The sequence below is a fragment of the Python bivittatus genome, unplaced genomic scaffold, assembly GCF_059951505.1.
Source record: "Python bivittatus isolate LINGU-HERP-01145 unplaced genomic scaffold, Pbiv_v1 ctg000700_np1212, whole genome shotgun sequence".
NCBI classification, from domain to species: Eukaryota; Metazoa; Chordata; class Lepidosauria; order Squamata; family Pythonidae; genus Python; species Python bivittatus.
Genome location: NW_028277098.1, coordinates 21,813,329 through 21,835,356, shown reverse-complemented (window position 1 = coordinate 21,835,356; position 22,028 = coordinate 21,813,329). Strand labels below are relative to the sequence as shown.

The 22,028-nt window shown below is 34.4% G+C and overlaps 1 protein-coding gene across 2 annotated transcripts in view; it reads right to left on the bottom strand.

The window, feature by feature from the left end:
* The window catches only part of FNBP1L (formin binding protein 1 like), a 57,305-nt gene that overhangs the window by 22,312 nt on the left and 12,965 nt on the right, over window positions 1-22,028 (bottom strand). For both annotated transcript variants that reach the window (XM_007422845.3, XM_007422846.3), the window contains exons 2-8: window positions 13,411-13,526; window positions 6,926-6,979; window positions 6,108-6,255; window positions 5,244-5,306; window positions 3,600-3,704; window positions 1,819-1,947; window positions 979-1,125 (exon numbers count right to left, since the gene is read on the bottom strand). In XM_007422845.3, coding sequence (XP_007422907.1) covers window positions 979-1,125; window positions 1,819-1,947; window positions 3,600-3,704; window positions 5,244-5,306; window positions 6,108-6,255; window positions 6,926-6,979; window positions 13,411-13,526 — 762 coding nt within the window. The remainder of the gene's footprint in view (window positions 1-978; window positions 1,126-1,818; window positions 1,948-3,599; window positions 3,705-5,243; window positions 5,307-6,107; window positions 6,256-6,925; window positions 6,980-13,410; window positions 13,527-22,028) is intronic.

The following is a 22,028-nucleotide window of genomic DNA, read 5'->3' as shown; positions in this document are numbered from 1 at the left end:
TAAGCTACAGAAATATACATGTAATGTACAGTACATTTACATACACAAAGGCAAAAAAAAATAATGTAAACATAAACTGAATAAATGTATCTTGCAATGTTTGAGCGGTGTTAGGTTCAGTTACAGTAGGCCCAACTGATAACAAAATTCTTAAAGAAATATAAGCATATATTTAAATTAAGTTCTGGAAGTTTAAAATTATGCATTGAATGTCATCTAGATCTAACATTTCCCTTTTGGGATATGTAAAAATATTAGACTTGTTTCCTTTTCAAACATGCAATATTAAATAGCCTGCAGTGCTTAGAGAGGTAAAAATATCAATTAAGCATAGTATCTTTCCATAATTATCTGTATCAGATGTGCAAACCTGATACCCCATCAATGAGTTTGGCTGCCATATCTGCTAGGTGGACTGCAAACAGGACAGTTTGTCCTCGTTTAGCGACTGTAATTCATTCTGGCAAAATGGTGACTAAGCCAACTACATGACTGAGAAAGAGAGAGACGCTGCAAAGATTGCTGCTTGCTGCCGTCTCATTTAGATAAAGCTCTCTTATGCAGCAACGCCAGTGGTATTCTCACTCTGTACACTGCTGTCCAGTGCACCAATTTGGGCATAAGTGCATGCACTGGTCAGAAAATGATGTTTTTACTATTGTTTGCTACTGTCATATTTACGAACTATTGCTAACTGAGGTAGTCGCTAAACGAGGACTGGCTGTAACTTGATCAACCTCCACTTTTTGCTGCTTCTTAGATCAACACAAATGCCAGGAAAAGGGAGAAGCAAACTATTAATTTTATGGAAAGCAACATATATAGCTGACTGTATTTTGCTTTGTGGGACCTAAGCAGCATAAGCTTGACCAACATAGGCTCTAGTCTAGTAATAGAATGTGATTGTGATCTACAAAGTTAGATTTCCTTCCACAGCTTAGTACTTGCATTCAATTATGCAAAACAAATTTAACTTACTCTGCGTTCATCAACTGATTTGGCTGCAGCAATCATTCCTTCTAAACATTTTGAGATTATTGGAATAACTTTCCGCTCAGAATCTGCAAATCCTTTATAACATTCACTAAGTTTGATGGTTCGTCGTTCATCCATTTCTTGAAGGTGCTAAGTAATAAAGAATAGCCTGAACATCTTTATAGTAATATTCCAAAGACACTAGAACATTGTCTTCCTTATAATTATCAATTTTACAATTTGCAGCCTTTTAACCAAGTATTAGATAATTTGAACTAAATATGTATTATCTGTGAGTCATTAGTTCACTATTCCCTAAACTTTGTTCATTTCTTAAAAAGATATTTACATTTCTGAAATGAACATAAGTACACAACTAATGTCCTTCTAAAATCAATTAGAGTTGGCAAGTATTATCTATAGTTATCAATAATTAAAGTCATAATTTGTATTCCACATGCAACCTAAGACTGCTGTAATAAAAAGAAGAAAGAATAACTTAAAGACTAACACATTTATTACAGAATACACTCTGGGTCCATAAAGGTTTATGCTATAATTAACTAGTTAGTCTTCTGCTGGTTTCTAAAACATTTTCAGATCCCAGAAATAACAAATAGGTGGGCATTCTTCACTTTTAGAATGATATATTATGTTTAAATAACAAGACAGAATCTAGAAGGGAGTGCTTGATAGAAGGAACATTATATATGTCTGTGTGTGTACGTATTTTAGAGAGAGAGAACCCAGTTACCTCAAGTTCTCATTTGAAAATGTTAAGGTACTTACAGAAATTACCTTCACACTCTTCAATAACCAAATTCATTTAGATGAAAAACTTACCTTATATATTTGAGGAATGACAATATAGAAATGCTTGTGCTGTTCACCATTGAAATTCTGCAACTGTGCAGCATATTCGTTTTTATTTTCATCAGCCATATGTGTACGCAGGTTTAACTGCTGCTTTGCCTAAAAAAAAGGAGACAGATCAATAAAAATTTTAAATCATTTTTAAAAGAAATTCTTACTTAGCAGCATGCTCATCATCTTTCATTCCCACTGATGTCTTAGCGTCCAACATATCCTTTCATTAACATTTGTAAATTATAGAAACTACTTCTCAACTAGCAAGTCAACCTTTAGAAAAAAGCTTTTGATTTTAACTGGTAGTCTTTTTCGGCACAAATTCCAGCACAAATTACGGCACTATCTCTGGGCTACTTTCAACTAATGCATTTACAAAGGAGATTAAACAGAAGGTGAGGCTACCTTTCGGGACATTTGCAGCAAGCCTAAATGTCATCAAAATGACATAAATGTATGTTCTGGTGCCTCGACACAAGCTTTGCTCCTTACGTGCTTACGTGCAACGTTGTAATACGAATACCAAAAGAGCGGAGTTAGTGCCATGATGTATGTTTTGTTATCTGATCTTCTCTGTCCCTCTGCAGAAGCTTATGCTGACTTACCAAGGAAACAACATTGTACAAATCTACTAGTTTTAAGAGGAAACAGACACAACGATAATACATAAGGCACAGATAGATACAAAGAATGGGAGAAATCCCACTAACACAAGCAGAAAAGCATATTCCTACAACAGAAGCTGATGCCTATAGCGATGAGTTTTTATAAGGCAAAACAATTAGTTTTTATTTGAGAATAAAGCTCTGCAACAAATGGTATTAAAATCACTAACTGTAACTCTAATTAGGAACATGACGCATCAATATATAAAAAACAAACTTTATCATCTCATGAGAGGTTATTGAAACTTAGATAAAAGTAGAGAATGCATAAGATCTGTTATTAAAAATGTTATACCATTTCTTATCATAATCATAACAACAATATTATGTAGAAGAGAATACAAGTAGATATTGTATTCTGTAGACTGGATATAGTCTCTTAACATTATTTTTTATTTAATATATTAAAGCCTTTATACTGAGTGTTATCCATACTTCTTTTGTATTTAAAATAAATCTCTCTCTTAAATGTAAAGATGAAAAAAATAGTTACGTAAGGAAGCTTCAGGGGAATGATTAAGCATTGGCTTGCTGTGAAATCTGAATCAGCAAACTGGTTTAGATAAATGCGCAGAAGACTGAATTGTGGCTTTCAATCTTCATCTGAAATATTTGCCCAAGCCACAATTTACTGCTTTGGATTTATAAGAACAGTCTGTAGCTTGATCAATGAGAAAATGTTCTGTTATGCCAAGAGTGGCTAGAGCTGAAATTGCATTTCAAAATGTTTTGTGTATGACACGACACAGAAGGTCCTGCCACATGTGTGGAAACTGCTCTTTCAAAGGTGAATTGGGCTGTTTCAAGCATTCACAGCAGTTTTACCAACAAAATGGGACATTTCATGAAATTCGGCATTCAGAACATTTCAAAATGAAATTTTTACACACTACTAGGCTGGAGTTTAAACACAGAATTTACTCCTAAACTTTCAACCCATAATTTGAAAAATCAAAATATGTGATGACTGAAATTCTGCTAATTCAACACACTGATATCAACATTAGATTATCAAAATATTGTGCTTTTTCAGAAAATAACATTTCCAAATATAGCCATATGAACTATTATTTTCCAATAACAATATCTTACTTTTTCAACATCTGCTTTAGTAGCATTGGTATCATTGTCCAGTCTCTCATAACACTGCTGTGCCTTTTCTGCTTCTTTGCACTCTCTTTCAAATTTCTTTTTGCTCTACAATGCAATGACATAGTTACAAATCAATTCAAATTACCACAGTGCTTGTACTATTCTCACAGTCACAACTCAGATCCAAACTATTTTAAGATGAAAAGAAAACTATTCTGCAGATGTTATTCTACACACATTCCCTTTTACCAGTGGCCATTTCATTTTGTACTTGTTCAATTCCTAGATTTGAAAACTCCCCACTTCCTCTATCCCCACAACTGTGTATTCATCCAATGCTAGTAATAAAAGAACATAAAGATTAGCAAAGCTAACTCTTCTCTATTGCATGCCCCACTATTTTGGGAAGTTTTATTCATTAAGGATCCCTTTAATGTGCAAATATAGTTAGGAACAATCATTTAACCCTGAATAAGCCCCCTCCTCTAAGTGAACAGTATCATGGCTGGTCCCATATATGAAAGTATTTGGTCTCTCCATTTCTCTGAAAAAAATATCTCACTCTCAGTACATGACATAAACCATATTATTACAACTAATAGTATGAGGCTAAGAACAGTATTTTATTTATACACACAAACACACTGATTAAGAATAGATAAACAACTAGTCTGAACAGCCTAGTGGTGTTTACATTCTGGAAAGCTCATATACAGCATAGAAATGACCCCTACCTCTGAGATATAGCATATCAACTGTAAAGATTATTAATAGAATTTTTATGGAACACTTTGTATACTAGAGATCAGCACTGTATAAATATTAGGGTTACCGTTATCATTACTTGGCCCCTACAGAATATAGTCTTCCAGAAAGACATGGGTCAGCCCAGTAAAAATGATTTGATGGAATGGAATGAAAAGGAAATTTGGATCATATAACTTGGCCTATGAAGATATAGGCCAGAGAAACTGACAACTCCTCTATTGCATTTTTGAGACTTCAACAATAGTTGGATATTTCGCATTTCTTGCAATCCAATGCATACTACTCTGAAGTAATCCCACTAAATTCAATTACTCTTATTTCCAGGGAAGCAAACATACAGGACTGCAGCCTTAGTTATACTTAAGTTCTACTAATTTAAAATGTCTTTTTTTTTTGCCTAAAATAGTTCTCTATTTAACATTATGTAACCCCATCAACTTCCTTTAATTACACTACTATACTGTACAATACTTTGAGGCTAATTCATAAAAAATAATCTAAGGTAATTCAAAAGAGTATAAATTAACAGGGGAGGATATGATTCCCAAGATTTCAATAAAAGTAAGCCTCTGGCCTACCAAAATAAATTCCTACTTAAGAACCACAAGGCTAGGCAGTATTTCAATACATTTTAATACAGCTGAAATATAGTCTGTAAATCTTTCAAAGTCATATTCCTGCAGATACTAGTTACTGAGAAATTAGCACTGTAATGATCTAACAAACATAATAATCTATCTTGGCTGTTGAACAATGAAAGCACTGTGATGGCTCAGTGATAACCAAGTTAACTCATTATTTCTTCACTCTGGCATCAGTCATCCATAAAACTGTGCAACTCTAAGGAAACCAGAAAAGGAATAAAAGAAAACTCACATTATCCATCTGCTTCCAACACATGTCAAGATACTGTTGTGCTTTTCGGCCCTCTTGAAGGTGCTGGAAGATAATAAACAAGAGGTTTTATAAACCCCATCTTGCTGTTAAACTGTTCAGCTTAATATCACAAAATGATACATATAAAAAGGCAAAAAAGAATGCCAAACAAGAATGTAAATCATGACAGAAGCATCATTATTTTAACAACATTATTAATACGTATTTACCCATTGTTTTTTCTTCCAAAGGTGGAAAATATACTACCTTTTATACAGATGCAATGGAAGGAATTATAACTTATGCAATTATATGAATTATATAATTGGATGGATTGCAGAGCACTGACATCAGGTTTTATTGTTACATTCCCCATAGCTAAAAAAACAAGCTGCATTAGACATGCAACAGCACCATCATAATTTTAAAAATGTAGTATTTCTAAAAGTGCTCAAATATACTAAGCACTAAACAATATTTAAACCTAGAAAAAGCTTGCTGAGGATTTACAAAACAATTAAGGCTGTGACCAGAAGCTTGTTTCAAGGAATCAACTCCACTGAATACAGTGGGCCTGCTGACTATACATATATTGGATTACACAAACATTTTAATAAAATACAAATCAGCAAACAAAATGCATTTAAATGGACTATATTTTAGAATCTTAGAGGCAGATATATTTTTGCTGCATTTTTGCAACAGAATAATTCTACTATTCTACGCATAGAAGCTGGCCAGGAGAAGAGATAACTAACAATTATTGCTCAGTTTTTGGATAAAACAAATAATTAAATCCCCCTGACATCCACAGATAGCTCAGCGAAACAGTAACTTGGAAACCGCCCCCCCTCAATCCTTTACCAGTTTCCTTTCTGTTTTGAGTTCGTGGGAATATCTCATCAGTTCTCCATATACCCTATGTCCCAGTTCTTCTGCTACTACTTCACGCTGTCCTGCGTAGTCATTTAATTCATTAAGAATATTATAAAAGGCTATACATGAGGTAAACCTGACAGAATACAGAAAATAAACAAAAAATATATATTTCATTATTAATGTTGGTGTATAACTGCTTTTCTTCCCCAAAAGAACAGGGAAAGAAATGTATCATAATCTAGCATGATGTACAGACCTTAAAAAAAATGAACCTCAGTGACAGATGCAAAACAGAGATGCCAAAACCACTTCTCATTGCAGAAACTTAAAAGATCAGCAGGAATTTATGGAAGCAAATTTCAGGAGGGAGAAAAGAATAAAAGAATAGTACCCAAAGGCCCTGCAGAATAGAAGCATTTGCTAAGATGTGAAATAAAAAGACTGATTTTAGGAATGAACTTATATTATGAGGCTTAAGAAACTAGACTCAGAAAACTAAGCTTGATGCAGAAATGATTTGCTTCATCCTGAAAATGGAACATATCAGTCATGTGCATCTATGAATGATCCACTGAGCATGTCTGCTACAGATGTGAAGGGTTGGATCAAATGTGCCACATTAATTAATCCAGATATCTTTATATTATATATATATTATAAAATAATAATCATATATTATAAAATAATACTTATTTTATACAATTATCTTCCACAAGAAATGTACTTGGTTTAAACACTTAAATCCCACCAACACTGATATTGGGATTAGACCAAAATCCATATATATTTCATATTCATTTTACCTGGGCTCTTCATCTTTGGATGAACGTTTAGGACAATATTTCTTCACCAGATTTCTGTTAAGAAAGAGAGATGAGCTTTAAAAAAGGGCAAGGTATGCCTAAGAATCAGTCTTGGCCAGAAAAATAAGACGATTACTTGCCCAGCATTAGTTTATTTATATTTATATACATTATTGTATGTAAATATTGTGTGAAGGGCCCTGTTTCATGGTTGTGTTGATACTGACTTTTTTAAAGATCTCTTGGCTGCATTTATATTATATTTAATTTTTTGTATTGCTTTAAATGTTAACTGTTTTTATTGTTGTTAGCCGCCCAGAGTCACTGGTCTGAGATGTGTGGCTATATAAACTGAATAAATGAATAAAATAAATAAATAATTTAAGTTCTTTAAAATAAACAAATCACACAATTGTGTAAAATAACTATTTACATATATTCACTATTGTTAGGCTAAAGAACATGATGCAAGTATTTAAATATTTATTATTTTTAATTATATTTATTAACCTACTTTTCTGTAAGATATTTATTCAAATCTAAAACATAAAGACAAATAAATTAAAAACAGATAAAAATGCTTTTTTTCACTTTTCCACCAAATGTGCCTTTCATGACTGTGAAAATGAGAGCACATTTTCTCAAAAATCTTAAACCATATGGTTAATCTCAATGTGACAACGTGATCTTCTTTGTACCACGCTTCCTACAACCTTGCTGCTGAATAACTGAATTGCAGCATTAAAGACCATCTGAACTTCCAAATGCTTTTGAAAGGCAAGCCCATGCATAGCAATTTACAGTTTACAAATTACATAGCAATTTACAATTTACATATGTGTTAATTATCCTGTTATCCAGTTAATCTAGAATACTGTGTCCAGTTCTAGTCGTCACAATACAAAAAGGATGCTGAGCAACTGGAAAAAGTGTAGAGACGAACAACAAAGATGGTAAGGGGCTTGGAGGCTAAATCCTACGAAGAGCGGTTAAAGAAACTTGGTATGTTTAGCTTAAAAAAGGGAAGGCTGAGGGGAGACATAATAGCAGTCTTCTGTTATGTGAAGGGCTGTCACAGAAAGAGGAAGGTTTACAGCGAGAGATCCAAATTTGAGCTAAGGAAGAATTTTCTAACTGTGAGAGCTATTAAGTAATAGAACAGCTTGCCTCCCAAAGTTGTGGGTGGTCCATCACTGGAGGTCTGAAAGACTAGGCAGCCATTTGTCCAGAATGATATGAGGATTCCTGCACTGGCCAGGGGATTGGCTAGAAGACCTTCAAGGTCCCTTCCAACCCTGTGATTCTATGTCATTTTGACCAGATCAAAAATCTCCAGGATTGGTTACTTCTTTAGCCATAGAAAATAATTCCCAGCTACTGCTAAACTTTGGACATCCTGGTTCAAGACAGAATGCAGCATATATCAATGTGCAAACTGGAGTCAAGAATCCACTTCAGCACAGAAAGATCCTTCTTTAATTACCCTGTCTTTGGACTCCACAGAAATATTTGCTCTTATTTAGCACATTAATTGCACAAATTCAGAACTTTAGCAATTTCTTTGGATTTATAGTAGCATTCTGATAACACTAAACCTTATTTTCAGACAATCAGCTTCAAGGTGTTATATGAATGTCAAATGACTACAGCACTGAACATGATAATACATCATACTGCAATGCTGATTTTCTTGACAGTAAACCTGTCAAAATTACAAACCTTAGATACAACTTCTAACACATCTGAGACAGCAAAACAACTTAAAAGAAACTCCTTATTTTCCCCATTTACAACTTGCAGAGTTGCTGTATGAAAATGAAACCACCTGCAAAGAACATCACATGTACTGTAGTTTTTAATAACTGTTTCTTGTTAGACTGGCTAAACAGCAGCCTTGATATTAACACTGATGTCAGAATTTCATTTTTTTTTATATGCAGAAAGAATGAAAATTATTCCACTGTTGAGTAACTATAGGCTGTCCTTGCAGAGTGATCACTCATTCAGCAACCATTTGAAGTTACAAAGTTGTGACCGTTGCAGTATCCCCACAGTCACACGATTGTGATTCAGGTGCTTGGCAAGCAGCTCACAATTATGACGATTGCAGCGTCCCACAGTCACATGATCACCATTTGTAACCTTCCCCGCTGGCTTTCCATAAGCAAATTCAATGGGGAAACCAGCAGGAGGTTGCAAGTCACTCCCGCCGCTTTTTCTCCTAAGGAGCCTCTAGGCAGTATGGAGATCTCTTACTCCATAGCGCCTGCCTGTGGCACTTGCCCACCTATAGCTCTTGCCTGCTGGCCTGCTTGCCTGGGATGCGGTTTCAGCGGCATAAGCAATTGCTTTTGAATTCTTGCTTCTTTCCACACTGCAGTCATGTGAGGTCCTCGGTTAATGACCCACGTGGTCCTCACTTAATGACAACAATGGGGACTGCTCCAATCGCTGTCACTAAGCGATGCAGTCAAATGACATCATGCTTTATGACTGCATTGCTTAGCAACCAAAATTCCAGTTCCAATTGCTGTTGTTACCTGATGACTACCTGCACTGGATCAAAATCAATCTATTGTGTTTTCTTTCTGTGCAAGGTCACCAAGGCTAAAATAAAGACAGAAGAAAAGACAGGATTTTCTATGTACAAATTGACAAATTGCTTATAATTATAAATTCAGCAGCCTTTTTACCTGTCTTTTTCTAGAGTAGTAAAGACATGGCTTTTTTCAGCCAAAACAAGCCATCCTGCAGAAGATGGTGAAGAGGAGCAGAAGCAGAAGACTAACACTGAAAGAATAGAGCAGAAATTCCAAGGATTCCAGTGGCCTCAAGTTAGCAAATTGCTCATAAATATCCCCAAAAAGGAATAATGGTACATATTTCACATTTTGCAGCAGGAAATCTATTTCATTTCCTCAAGTGATACATTAAGAACATGAAATAAATCATGCTTCCTCGGTCTAAATTTAAATTTAACCCTGCTCTAGTTTTTAGATATAAGAAAATTACCCTGCACCTAAACACTATAATACTCACACCTAATCAGTAGCAAAAGAAACCAGGGAAGTTGGAAGAGGGAGATTAATGACTTATTCAAAATTAAGAATAGCTGATGACAGTAAGAAACTTCTCACAAAGGGCAACTATGCCTGATATAAATAGTTAACAGATGTTGAGCACATTCTACATACTGTAAAAGGCCATGGGAAAAAGTTGACGAACATTTAATCTGTTATACTAGGATTTTCCATCTATGCCTTTAAGAAATAGATGGATAAGCACACTTTGGTATATGACGGCTTTGGTAATGCCTAGGAGAGTCTTATATAATATTAAACACATGCCAAAATATTCTTAGGGCAATATGGAATTCATGGACTTCTTTCACATGAGTCTTTAATGGAGGAATCTCTCAGTTCATTTCACCCATATTTTACAGGGTACCTACATGATCTCATTCATTTCTCATCAACTTTTCCCTAGTGTTGCTTTTGGCAACACTGTTCCAGGGAGGATAGTAGAATACTGTAACTCAGGGTTTCCCAAACTATGAGGTGTACCTTCCTTGGGGAGGTACAGATGGTTCAGTGGAGGTGTATAAGTTTATTGTTACAATAAATCCACCTTTCCCAAAGTTTTATTGTATTGTTTTCATTGTTCATAGAATAGAATAGAATAGAATAGAATAGAATAGAATAGAATAGAATAGAATAGAATAGAATTTTTATTATGGTCGCTGACCAGAATTACAAACAGAAATACATTTAAAAAATGTTCATTTGTGTTCAGTTTGGTGTTTGGATTTTTAGGGTAGGTGTGTATATTAAGATTACACTAAAGGGAGGTGTGATGGCAAAAGGTCTAGGAACCCCTGCTGTAACTTTTGCAAATGAAGATTACTCTTAGTGCTGGTTTTCTGCCTAGTTCAGCACACTTTCATTATTATGTTACATTTTAATCACTTTGCATAAGTAAGTAAAATAGTCCATAAGCAGATAGGAGTACAAAACATTTCGTTTTATGCCATTTTGAGCATGAAACTTTGCATTTTGGAAATGCTTTTGCACTCATAACAGCTTTGTTTCAAACTCAAAAGATTTCTGAAAATGTTTTAAATGGTTTTAAATTGTTTTGCATTCAACATGGCTCAAATTGAAACATTTTGCAACACCTCTAGTAGTACAAAGTAACTGAAGACAAACACCATTTTAAAAAGTTGCTTTCTCTGGAACACTCAGAGAAAAGCACTTACTACCATTGTTGATAATTTTCAAGTTTTAAGGAAAAATAATTTTATTCTGGGAACAATTAACAATGGAATGAGGTTTTTCAGCACAAATCTCCTTAGAATATGAGTTCATCTGTACAACTGCTGAATGAAGGTCTGCCACATCTACATTTGGATCACAATCAACCTCTTATGTTTTCAGTTTCAATTAAAGAAAAACATACTTGAGAAACAAGAGCTCACATTTGCTTTCAATTTAGAATCCATGCTAGTAAAGTATCTAGACACATTGCCAAAGTTTCTAAATATAGTAATTTAGGTAACTAAAACTTCATTTGGCTATGCACAAATTATATAGTTTCCAATTCAACAGGATTATTTAAATAGCTTTCTTCATCTTCAAAATCAAGTAATTTCTTCTAGAGACACTCCTATATTAGATTGCAACAAAGCTGTGCCCTACTGAAAATTAGCAAGATTAAACTTTAATTCTTCATTTGGAAAAAGCAAGGCTTTTTTTTAATGCATCCTTCAGTAATGTAGAAATGCATGTCTATGACACAGCTTAATCTTGCTATATTTACAACTTGAATTACAATAGGGAAGAAAATAAATGTACATAATTGAAAAGAGATTACTTTTAGAATAAGTAGCTTTAGATTGAAATAAAACAGGACAAACTCTTCATTATGATAAACAGCTCATAACTTAACGCTAACCATTACTATGTAAGATTAGATAATCACTCAAAAAATAATATGTCAGATCCTGTTTGCAACCATAAGTGTACAGAATAAAATGTAGCTATCACCCAACATAAGAGCAACTGAAGTCGTAAAACCTAGAACCAAACATGTATTAAGTTTTGTTGTTTTTTCCCTGCTAGCTATTAATTAAAACACTGAAATGAAAATTAAGCCACTATTACACATCTCAGAATAACTACCTAATTAGTTGAAAGTTCAATTTTAACAGTCAGCATCCTTAATTTTAATAGATAATGGAATAAGCAAGAGGAACATATATTTGAGTGGCACATTTGTCACTTACTATGATTTGTGACATGTGAATAGCCCAACACAGAATGTACAATATCAATTCTACATGGGGAAAATGTTTTAAATGTATTAATTGATATACTTATCATTATAACAAACATAGAAAAATAAAAACTAAAAGGTAATTCTCTAAACAGTAGGAACTACGAGAATATGGCAGAAATACAAAGGATGCTGGGTGAGAATACAAAAAAAAAAAAAAAAATTGAAATGGACCTTAACAAAGTTTGCTATCTAAAAAAGGAAACAGAACTAGAGGCTGTTCTGAAACTCATAATTAGGGGAAAATTCACTGCTCACAACAACAGTAGCTTCAAAGATCAATGCAAAAAACTTGAATCTGGAAGGAAATGTATCAGTATTAACAAAGACTTTGCTCTTATATTGTGCTGTCCAGATTAAATATCTAAACGTTTCAACAACCAGCTTAAGTTCTCAGGTCTCTATTATGACTCCTACTATTATATAAAAGCAACAATACCCCTTAACAATACTCTTTGGCTAGGAAAAGAGTGAACATTAAAACAAAGTAAAGTACAGTCATTATTGACTCTTACTTCTGTTCCTAAATTCGAATGAACAGGTTTATAACCCTCAGTATATTCAGCTTCCTGTCATAGTAGAAAACTGTAACAAATTCCCCTTAATAGAATAATGTACAATAGTGTACAAGGCCAGAAATATACAATCCACTGAAAATAACAGAGGAAATTCTGAGAAGCTGGAGGTTTCTTTTTCCACCACATACTGAAAAGCCATGAAAAGCAGCAACAAAAAACAGAAATTGAGCAACTGCAATTCAGAACTCTTCAACCGTACACCTTCACTGTGGAAAAAAATACTGCAAAAATACACGGTGTTTCAAAAAGAACAAACAGCAGTCATCAACAGTTGAAGAGCTACTGTTTTAGGTGCATTTGGATTAAGAGAACCCATTTCCACTCTGATCGCTTTACATAGTATGTTATGCCACTTGTTACACAAGCTTTTGTTTGCATATATGTACTGAACTAAAAACATGTCTTTACTTGTGCCAAAGTGGAAGGAATTAAAGTGGAAGGAATCAAGTTAGATATTTGTAGTAAGTAGTAACTAATTTGAAAAGAACAGAAAAACTGGTTTTCACTTCATAGCTAAAATATATTTATTCTTCTAAGATTACAATGTCTGGGCATTGTTTTTTACAAATAACTTACCTCAGTTGCTTTGCATAATTCTGTTCAATCTCTATCCTTTCTTTTACAAACTTTGCATATTTTTCCAGGAAATCAATGCCCCACTGTGTGTGCTTGTCTAAATTATCAAACTGGTCCTGTAAGATGGGAGAGGGAGAAGAGAGAAATATCCATTATACCAAAGGAAAAAAAACCCCTCAGATTCAATAAATGACCTATTTCCCATACACTAAAAACAAACATAAATAATTGCACATAAATACACTCAATTTTTTAAAAGATTCATTAAATATGCCTTTAAAAAAAATACTATCAAAAGAACAGTACTACTGTATTAAGCTAGCATCCTACTTCCAACATAATCCCACCAGACACTTTAAGAAAACACAGAAGCATGGTACTCGAAACCCTGACTCTAGCGATGCTGAGTTTTTGGCAATAGCAAGGTTGTTAGATAAACTGTAAGAACTAAATTGTGGCACTGCCTCTCGTATGTGAAGTGATTCAGAATGTATGCTAGGATTGTGTATCGGTTGTGGTGAGTCCAGTGATCAATCACCTCCGTGTACGGGAAATAAGGGGATCGCTGATTAGTGAGCTATGGCAGCATTTGGAGGACTACGATTATGTAAATTATTATTTTTACTTAATTTTAAAATTTTCTTATGCATTTTTTCATTCTCTTTTCAAGTTGAATGCACATTGGATATGAAATAATAACAATAATCTTTCTCCAGTTCTGCTGTAGTAGGAGCTCACAATTCGTTTTTCTCTCTTTAGAAAAGATATTGATCAACAAAAGGGGATTTTTTTTAGATTTTCTGAACTCAGACAAAACCCCAAATGCACTCTTTTGTAGAAAATGTATTTTCATGTAATTTACTTAATTAAATTGGAAGAATCTTTCCGTGTGTAAAATGGATAGCAAGATCAAAAGAGTTAAGACTAATTCTGAAAGCAGAGCAGTAGAACTGGCTTCTCTATTAAACTAATATTAACAATAATAAAGTCACTTTGTGTGAGGTGGGTGGCCATATAAATACAATAAATAAATAAATAAATAAATAGTAATAACATGGTAATATGTAGAAAAATACTAATATCAAATCCATATTGTAATTTTATACAAACATAACAAACCACATGATCAGAATTAACTATCAACAATATAAATAAATCATACATAATAGGAAAGAAAGACAGATGGCCAGTAAGACAGATAGATTGGAAAGATAGCCTGGAAAAAAAATCCTAGAAAATGTGGTCAAAATTGTGAAATATCCCTTTTCTTGTCCCTCTGTGAGAAATAAAAAAGTTAATTCAGAGGTTGATGTGCAGCACTTATCAGCAGCTCATCACTGCAAATCTGTGCAAGTGCTCTAATTTTGTATAATAATTATTTTGTCCAGTTCTTGTGCATAAGTGGGTCATAATTTTTGCTTTGATAAACTCCAGTATGGGGGATATAGCAAGAAGAATACATGTAGCCTGGACAAACACTGCTCATTTAAAGTCACATTGATATCCTATGAATTTCAGGCCAAAGCATGGCAATAGAACAAGCCCAAACCAAGTTAGCTAATGTTGCAATTTCTGAAAGGGGAAATAATAACAATAGGTAGGCCTCTTACAATATCACCCTTCAAAGTCATCTTATTTACATTTGTCTTTCCACCAAGAAGTTCTATATAAGCTGTCTAGAATTTGTTACGTTATTGCCAAAATTGAAGATTTAAATTTATCATCTGAAAAAGCTTTTTAAGAACCATTATACCATGATACACAAAAGAATCAAAACACAACCTAAAACTCCAAGCCCTAAAATGTTATAATTAAGACCCAAGTCTGATTTAGTCCAATTATGAATAAATTAGAAAAGAGAGAAAGCTCAAATATTAGGGAAAAAATTAGGACAGTGATTTTGATATATTTATGAAACATAAGACATTATTTAGATATAGAAACATCTTATTTTTAATCACACCTACTAGAACATTAATATTTTCAGAATTTCTAATAACAAAAACAAAAGATACTAAGAACATACTGTATTTAAAAGAAAAGAAACCATCCTTAACACGTACTATAAAGTAAATTAAAAAAATAAAAATATTTTTGATAATCACGTATGATCTAAGGGCTGAATAAATCACGTTTACTCAAGATTTAAATTTTTGTTAGAACCCATTATAAATCAAACCCCACTTCAGAAATGTCCAGGAAGTCATATTAAAACCTTCTCAGCATCTAAGCAAATAATAAGCTAGCTCTGAACTATATCGACTTAACTCTATTACATCATTTAGAAATCTAAAATTATTAGCCTTCTGATGGACGGGCTGAATTTATTAAGGAAATTGGTCTATAATTGGAATGCATAATATGATATTTATCTGCTTAGGAAAATTGCAATATTTAGCCTTATTCAAAGTAAGGTAAAGATCTATTAGGAAGGCATTATCATATGCTTCCCATTAAATAGAACATTTTAAAATATATACATTTTTTATCGGTCAACTTTAAATCTATCAGGACCCACAGTCTTGTTCAGCATCGTATATTGAATTATATTTACTTTTTCTTGAAGTTGTAACCTGATCCCAATCTTACAATCAATGAAAAATTCAATTATGTCATCTCTTGATAAAGAATTGGGACTATAACGTTCAGATTAAAAAAAAAAAACACTTTTGTTTATTGGATCTAAAATGTTTTTGTTTATGCTAAGAGAACCAGTACTGCTTTACTTAATTTATTTAAATCTAAAAGTGAATAATTTATTGGATTTCTTACGTTTTCCTCAATAAAAGGTTTCACAAGGTGCTTATAACAGAGAAAAGAGACCTGTATCACACAGAAGATGACTAGCTGGCATAAAGGCATAACAATTTAATACCTGTTGCTTCTTTCTGTAAGCAGCATAAAGACCTCAGATAAATGTTTTTGCTGTATCCCATAGAAAAGAAATTGTGTAATTGAACTGATTGATGAACTGATGAAATAAAAAACTACTATCATTTTCTATTAATACATACTTGGTAGTTTAACAGAGATATATTCAGAATCTGTTTGAAAGTTGTATTTAAATGATCAAATAAAGCTTCACAATAGAATGATCTGAAGTACTTATAGCATCTACATTACACATTATAAAAATAAATAACAAGGAATGAGATACCACAAAATAAACTAGAAGAAAACAAGACCTATGAACAAAACAAAAATATGCATTCACACTGGAAAAAAATTAAAAGGCTACATAAAATCCACCAGATTAAATTCACTGATAATCTTACTCAGTAATACAAATCTGAGAATTTAACTTAGGTGGAATGACTGTTATTATCTAGAAAAAGATTCAGAAGTCAATCAGAAGTCAGGACATCTGGCTGTAAAGACAGGAACCCAGTGAGTCCCTGCTCAATTGCCTGTGGTCTACATAGCAGGCCACTTTGCTTCTGAAGATGCCAGCCACAATTGCCGATGAAACATCAGGAAATCTGTCCTCTAGACCAGGGTTCCTCAACTTCAGCAACTTTAAGATGGGTGGACTTCTGGGAGTTGAAGTCCACCCATCTTAAAGTTGCTGAGGTTGAGGAACCCTGCTCTAGACCATGGTCACTAAACCCTGAAGCCCAACATGCCCAACATTCAAAATTATTATTTTACTCTCCTCCAGGTATTATTTATTTATTTTATTTATTTAACAAATTTATTGAGCTGTCCATCTACCAACAGAACTTCGGGTAGTGATCAAAAAATAAAACATAATACACCATCAAATTAATTACATGGTCCACTGATTCAGTTGAAAATAATTGTGAACTTTGTCTGAAGTTGAACAATATTAACTTATTAATGCTAAGCATAGTCTTCTAATTTAATTAATTTTAATTAGATTAATTAATTAATCTAATTTAATAGTAAAATGACTTTCTTCATCTGATATATCTTCTTCAACTTATAAAATTCTGTAACATCCCATGCAATATCCCAAGGACAAAACTACAACTTGTTAGGAATATGAACCACTTTGGAGATGAAGGAGAAAAGATGCTTTGGAGGGAACATGCACCAGGTACTTGCTGGTACCTCCTTAAAGAAGCTGCAACTTTTCCTGAACTTGCACAATAGCTACATAACCTCAGGAAACTATGTACTGGAGGTAAGGAGTTGTTGATAGTACAGGTAGTTCTTGTTTAGCTACTGCAATTGGGACTGGCAACTTGGTTGTTAAGCGAAGTGGTTGCTAAGGGAAACATCACAATTTTACTTCAGCTTTTCTTTGCAAGGTCATAAATGCGGGCATTGGTCACAAAGTTACTTTTTCACCACTATCATAACTGCAAACAGTCACTGTCCAAAGCAATTGCTAAACAAGGAGTACCTGTATGCCCACGCCTGCTCTGAAGTGTCTTGCCATAACTTTTTGGCACATCCTTACCTCAAAAATGTGTTTTCCTGAGATCATATTACCATGGAAGTCCAGGAAAAGTTGTAGCTTCTTTAAGGAGACATGGACAGGGTTTGCATGAATGGCCATGTTCTCTCCAAAGTACTTATTCTGTTTTGGATTCTAAGTGCTGCACATTCCTACCATTTACATATGACTCCTCCATTGAAATGTTATCTATTGGAAAAATGTGAATCTCCTCCTAAAAAGGAATTTAGGTCTCAGTTCCCTTTTTTTAAATATAGGCAATATTTGTTGCAAATGTTTAGAAGGGATCCCCAACCCCCTAACATTCCATGTTGCACATAAACATGTCCCAAAAAATAACTATGAATACTAGAAACATAGTAAAAGAGGGAAGCATAGCCAAAACAGTAAACGTTCCAATGAAGGAGGGGAATGAAAGAACAATGCTAAAATAATAAAAAATAATAATAAAATAGTTATAGTTATTATCTGTACTTCCAAGCCAACAACAGTCAAACTTGTTGCAAAGCTGGTTGACAAATAATAATAATTTATTAAACTTGTACCCCTCCTGACTCTCAATGACTCCAGGCAGCTCACAACAATCAAATAAGGAAATTACAATAAAATCAATAAAAGGTAAAGTTAAAAGAAGGCAAGCATGATGAAGTGACGGATCTCGCTCTCCCTTGCCAAAGACCTGGGTGAAAATCCAGGTCTTCGCTGATAAGCATGCAAAAGAGAAATACTTTCTCTTACTGCTGAATCCTTTAAAAAGAGATCTTAAGCAGAAATAAACAAAAGGGGAAAGAAAAGGAAAAAATCACAGCTATGCCAAAGATTGCAGTTTGTTATTCTTTCCAGTACTTTGTAAATACAGTTATAGTTAATAAATTAAATCAGATCTGATTAGTACTTGCAAGGGAAAAAAACAGGAAAATCCATGGGACAAATTAGACTGGGAAATTGAAAAAAAAAAAATAGTCTGAGAGAAGACAGTTCTGCATTGTTGCCAAAACACATGTGTAGTCATCAAGAGGTGATCCCAACAATGGAAATTTTTCTTATTGATTTGCCACCAAAATAAAGATCAAGTTATGCTCTTCTATCCAAACAGATTAAATGGAAAACTAAACAACAGTACATCTCCATTTTAAATAGTCTGGAGATAGATATTGTTTGCTCTGAGCAGCAAGAAGCCTCCTAGCCAAAGATTAAAGCATTTATTGTTATCACCTTTGAGCTCCATTTAGCTGAAATGTATGCTTCAGAGAAAGGGAATTTTAAAATTGCAATTATAATCATAACATTCAAGACATTTAATAGCTATCTGTTCAATATGCTAAATGCAGGCAGGCAGTTTCAATTTGCCATTTCAGCCATTTTATGTTAGAAGGTGAATACAATTTAATTTTACAAAATAAGACCCAATAAAAGTAATAGTGGAAGGTGAAGTAATGTGTGGCTACAAAGGGAAACCTTGTTTTAGCCTTGTTAACAATTATAGCTCACATATTTGTACAGTTATTCTCACCACCATATAAAACATATACAGTATGACAAAAATTGCTGAAAGTTGCATTTTAATCAGTCTCAGCCAATAACTGCTCAGGTTCTTTTACCCAACTGGAAGTCCTGATCTCTGCTTAGACATGAAAATATTTTACTGCTCTATTCTATAGAGCCTGGAAGCATCCTTCCAATTTAAAAAGCTTTCCCTCTGTTTTTAATACTTTCCCATATCCAATTTTGGCACTGAACATTCAAGAACTCATATATTGCATATCCAAATATCTAATGTTCATGAATATGCTGCTCTGTAGTTCTATTTTATGCTAAAGACTTCAAAATCCTTCCAAATTCACAGAGGGAGTTCTCAAATATCTTTTTGGCAGCCAGCCTGTTTTAGGAATTGTCAGCATACTTGAGAAGGACTAGTTCAAGAAGTAGCACTTTAATCCATGTCACACAAATTTGTATTGATCATGTATTTCAAACAGTAGATCTATTTCTCAGGTGGAACTACGCCAGCATACATAATGTTGAAACCAGACACTCTATTTAATATTTAATCAACTATGATGACATTAGCTACCACCAATTATACTCAACAACTACTATAGCTTGAACTGCTTATGTTTAATGCTATTGATGCAGTTAACGTAATTTATCTGGTCAGTGCAATAACACAAATAAGTTCTGCTCAAGGATGCATTAAATAGCACGATTTAAAGCATAAAATATAACTACTTTCCTTTTTCAGTCATTTGGGAAATATTCTATACAAATAAGAGGACTCTTCCATTGCATCTATAGTACATAGATGAAACTATAATTGTCTCACAGTTCTCTGCTCACTGACGCCAACATGTCTACTGAAAAACACTGGGTTGTGGTTTCTATATGCACACTAAACAAATCCATACCTATATGTAAACCAAACAAATTCATACCCACAAAATTATTAGAAACTCTGAGAGCATCAACCACATTTGTATAGCTCTAAGTAGCATCACCAGGATTGTCTCATTTATCCTAAAAATTATTCTATAAATTAGGTTTGACTGGGAAACAGTTACTAGACCAAGGTCATTTAATAAACTTCATGGATGAACACACATGCATCAAGCTCTTCTCAGTTCAAGGTCTACCACAGAACATTGATTCTCATATGAAATATGAAGTAATACACAAAAATGTTAAGAACAGTAAATATTACAACAAAAGTTTAATTAGAATGAGTAATAATAAATCAAGTGGTAACATTGCTATAGCAATCAATGTTGAGAAAGTAACATTAATTTAAACCCCATATAAAATCTGAGATGGATTAAGTATTTCCTAGTGAAAACATTGAACATCCAAGGTCAGTCATGCTTCGAGTAAGGCCAAGCCATCAGATGGGTTAAATCAGGTTGGAAGATGCTGTCCTGAAGCTTGCTTCTCCCAGGGGCCAAGCCATATAGTGCTTTATAGATTAAAACCAGCACTCTGAACTGCACTTGGGAACCTATTGTTAATGAATGCAGGGTCCACAGAATTGCTGTCACGTATGTGGCATCCTACACAGCAGTGGCGATTGGGCTGATCTCTCCCCTGCCCCTAACTGGAACTGTCCATTGAGGAACAACTGGAACTACAGTACTATAAAGCAGTCCCTCTGACCTTCCCACCACCACACCAGTGGCAGATGATATCAAAAGCTCTTGGGAGGTCCAAAAGGACCAGGAAGGGTGCACTACCCCCATCTGACAAAGGTCATTAACTTGAGCAACTAATGCTGTCCTGATTCCATGTTTAGGATAGGAACAGGACTGAAAGAGGTCCACTTCCTCTAATGGCAATAGTTATCAAACAAAGCTAGATCCAGAGAGGAGGTGTATCATAGCCTCTTTCATGGCTGTGGGCATAAGCCCCTCCAAAAACAAGGCACTGACAATGTCACAGATCCAGCTCATCACACTCCACCTGCCTCCTGAAGGAGCCAAAAAGGGCCCAGACCAAGCCAACAATGGCAGGGATCATGCTAGAAAGTTACCTATCCAATCCTTCAGAGTTCACAGGCCAAAAGAGGTCCCTGATATCATGGCAAGACACTGTCCTAGTTACCACCATGGACTTTGTCCATGAACTGTCAAGTCCTTGGAAAACCTGAGCAACTTTACTGGCAACATATTGTGCAAAATGGTCACAGCAGCCAGGTGGAAGACCTTAAAAGGGAGTTCACCCTAAACAACATTGCTGGCTGACAGCTGCTGATGCAATCAGGGAGGAGAAATAATAACACTTCTTTTATCACCACAGTTTATGCTCAAACATGAGTTCATATCCATGCTCAATTAGATTCATTTCTAGTCTTCCTCCACTGAGGCTTCAGGCATTGCTTCTGTTTCGTCATCAGGAGCTCCTTAGAAAACCAAGGAACCTCAGGATTGATGCAGAGAGAGGCTGTTTGGCAACAATCTCATCAAGAGCCCAGATTGTCTCCAGATGGCAGAGATCAATCAGGCATTTGACAGAACTGAAACCCTCTGGATCCTTCAGGTTGTGAGCTGGACCCTCCTAATGGGCCCCTTAGCCCTGCTGATGTCCCAGGTGGTATCAATATTAGTTGGAATAGGAAATTATCTAACCATGCCCACAGGCCAGTTGTAATGTCCTCCATATCCAGTTAACAGAATAAGTGCTCTAAAACACAAAGTTTGAAGAGTGTCCATCT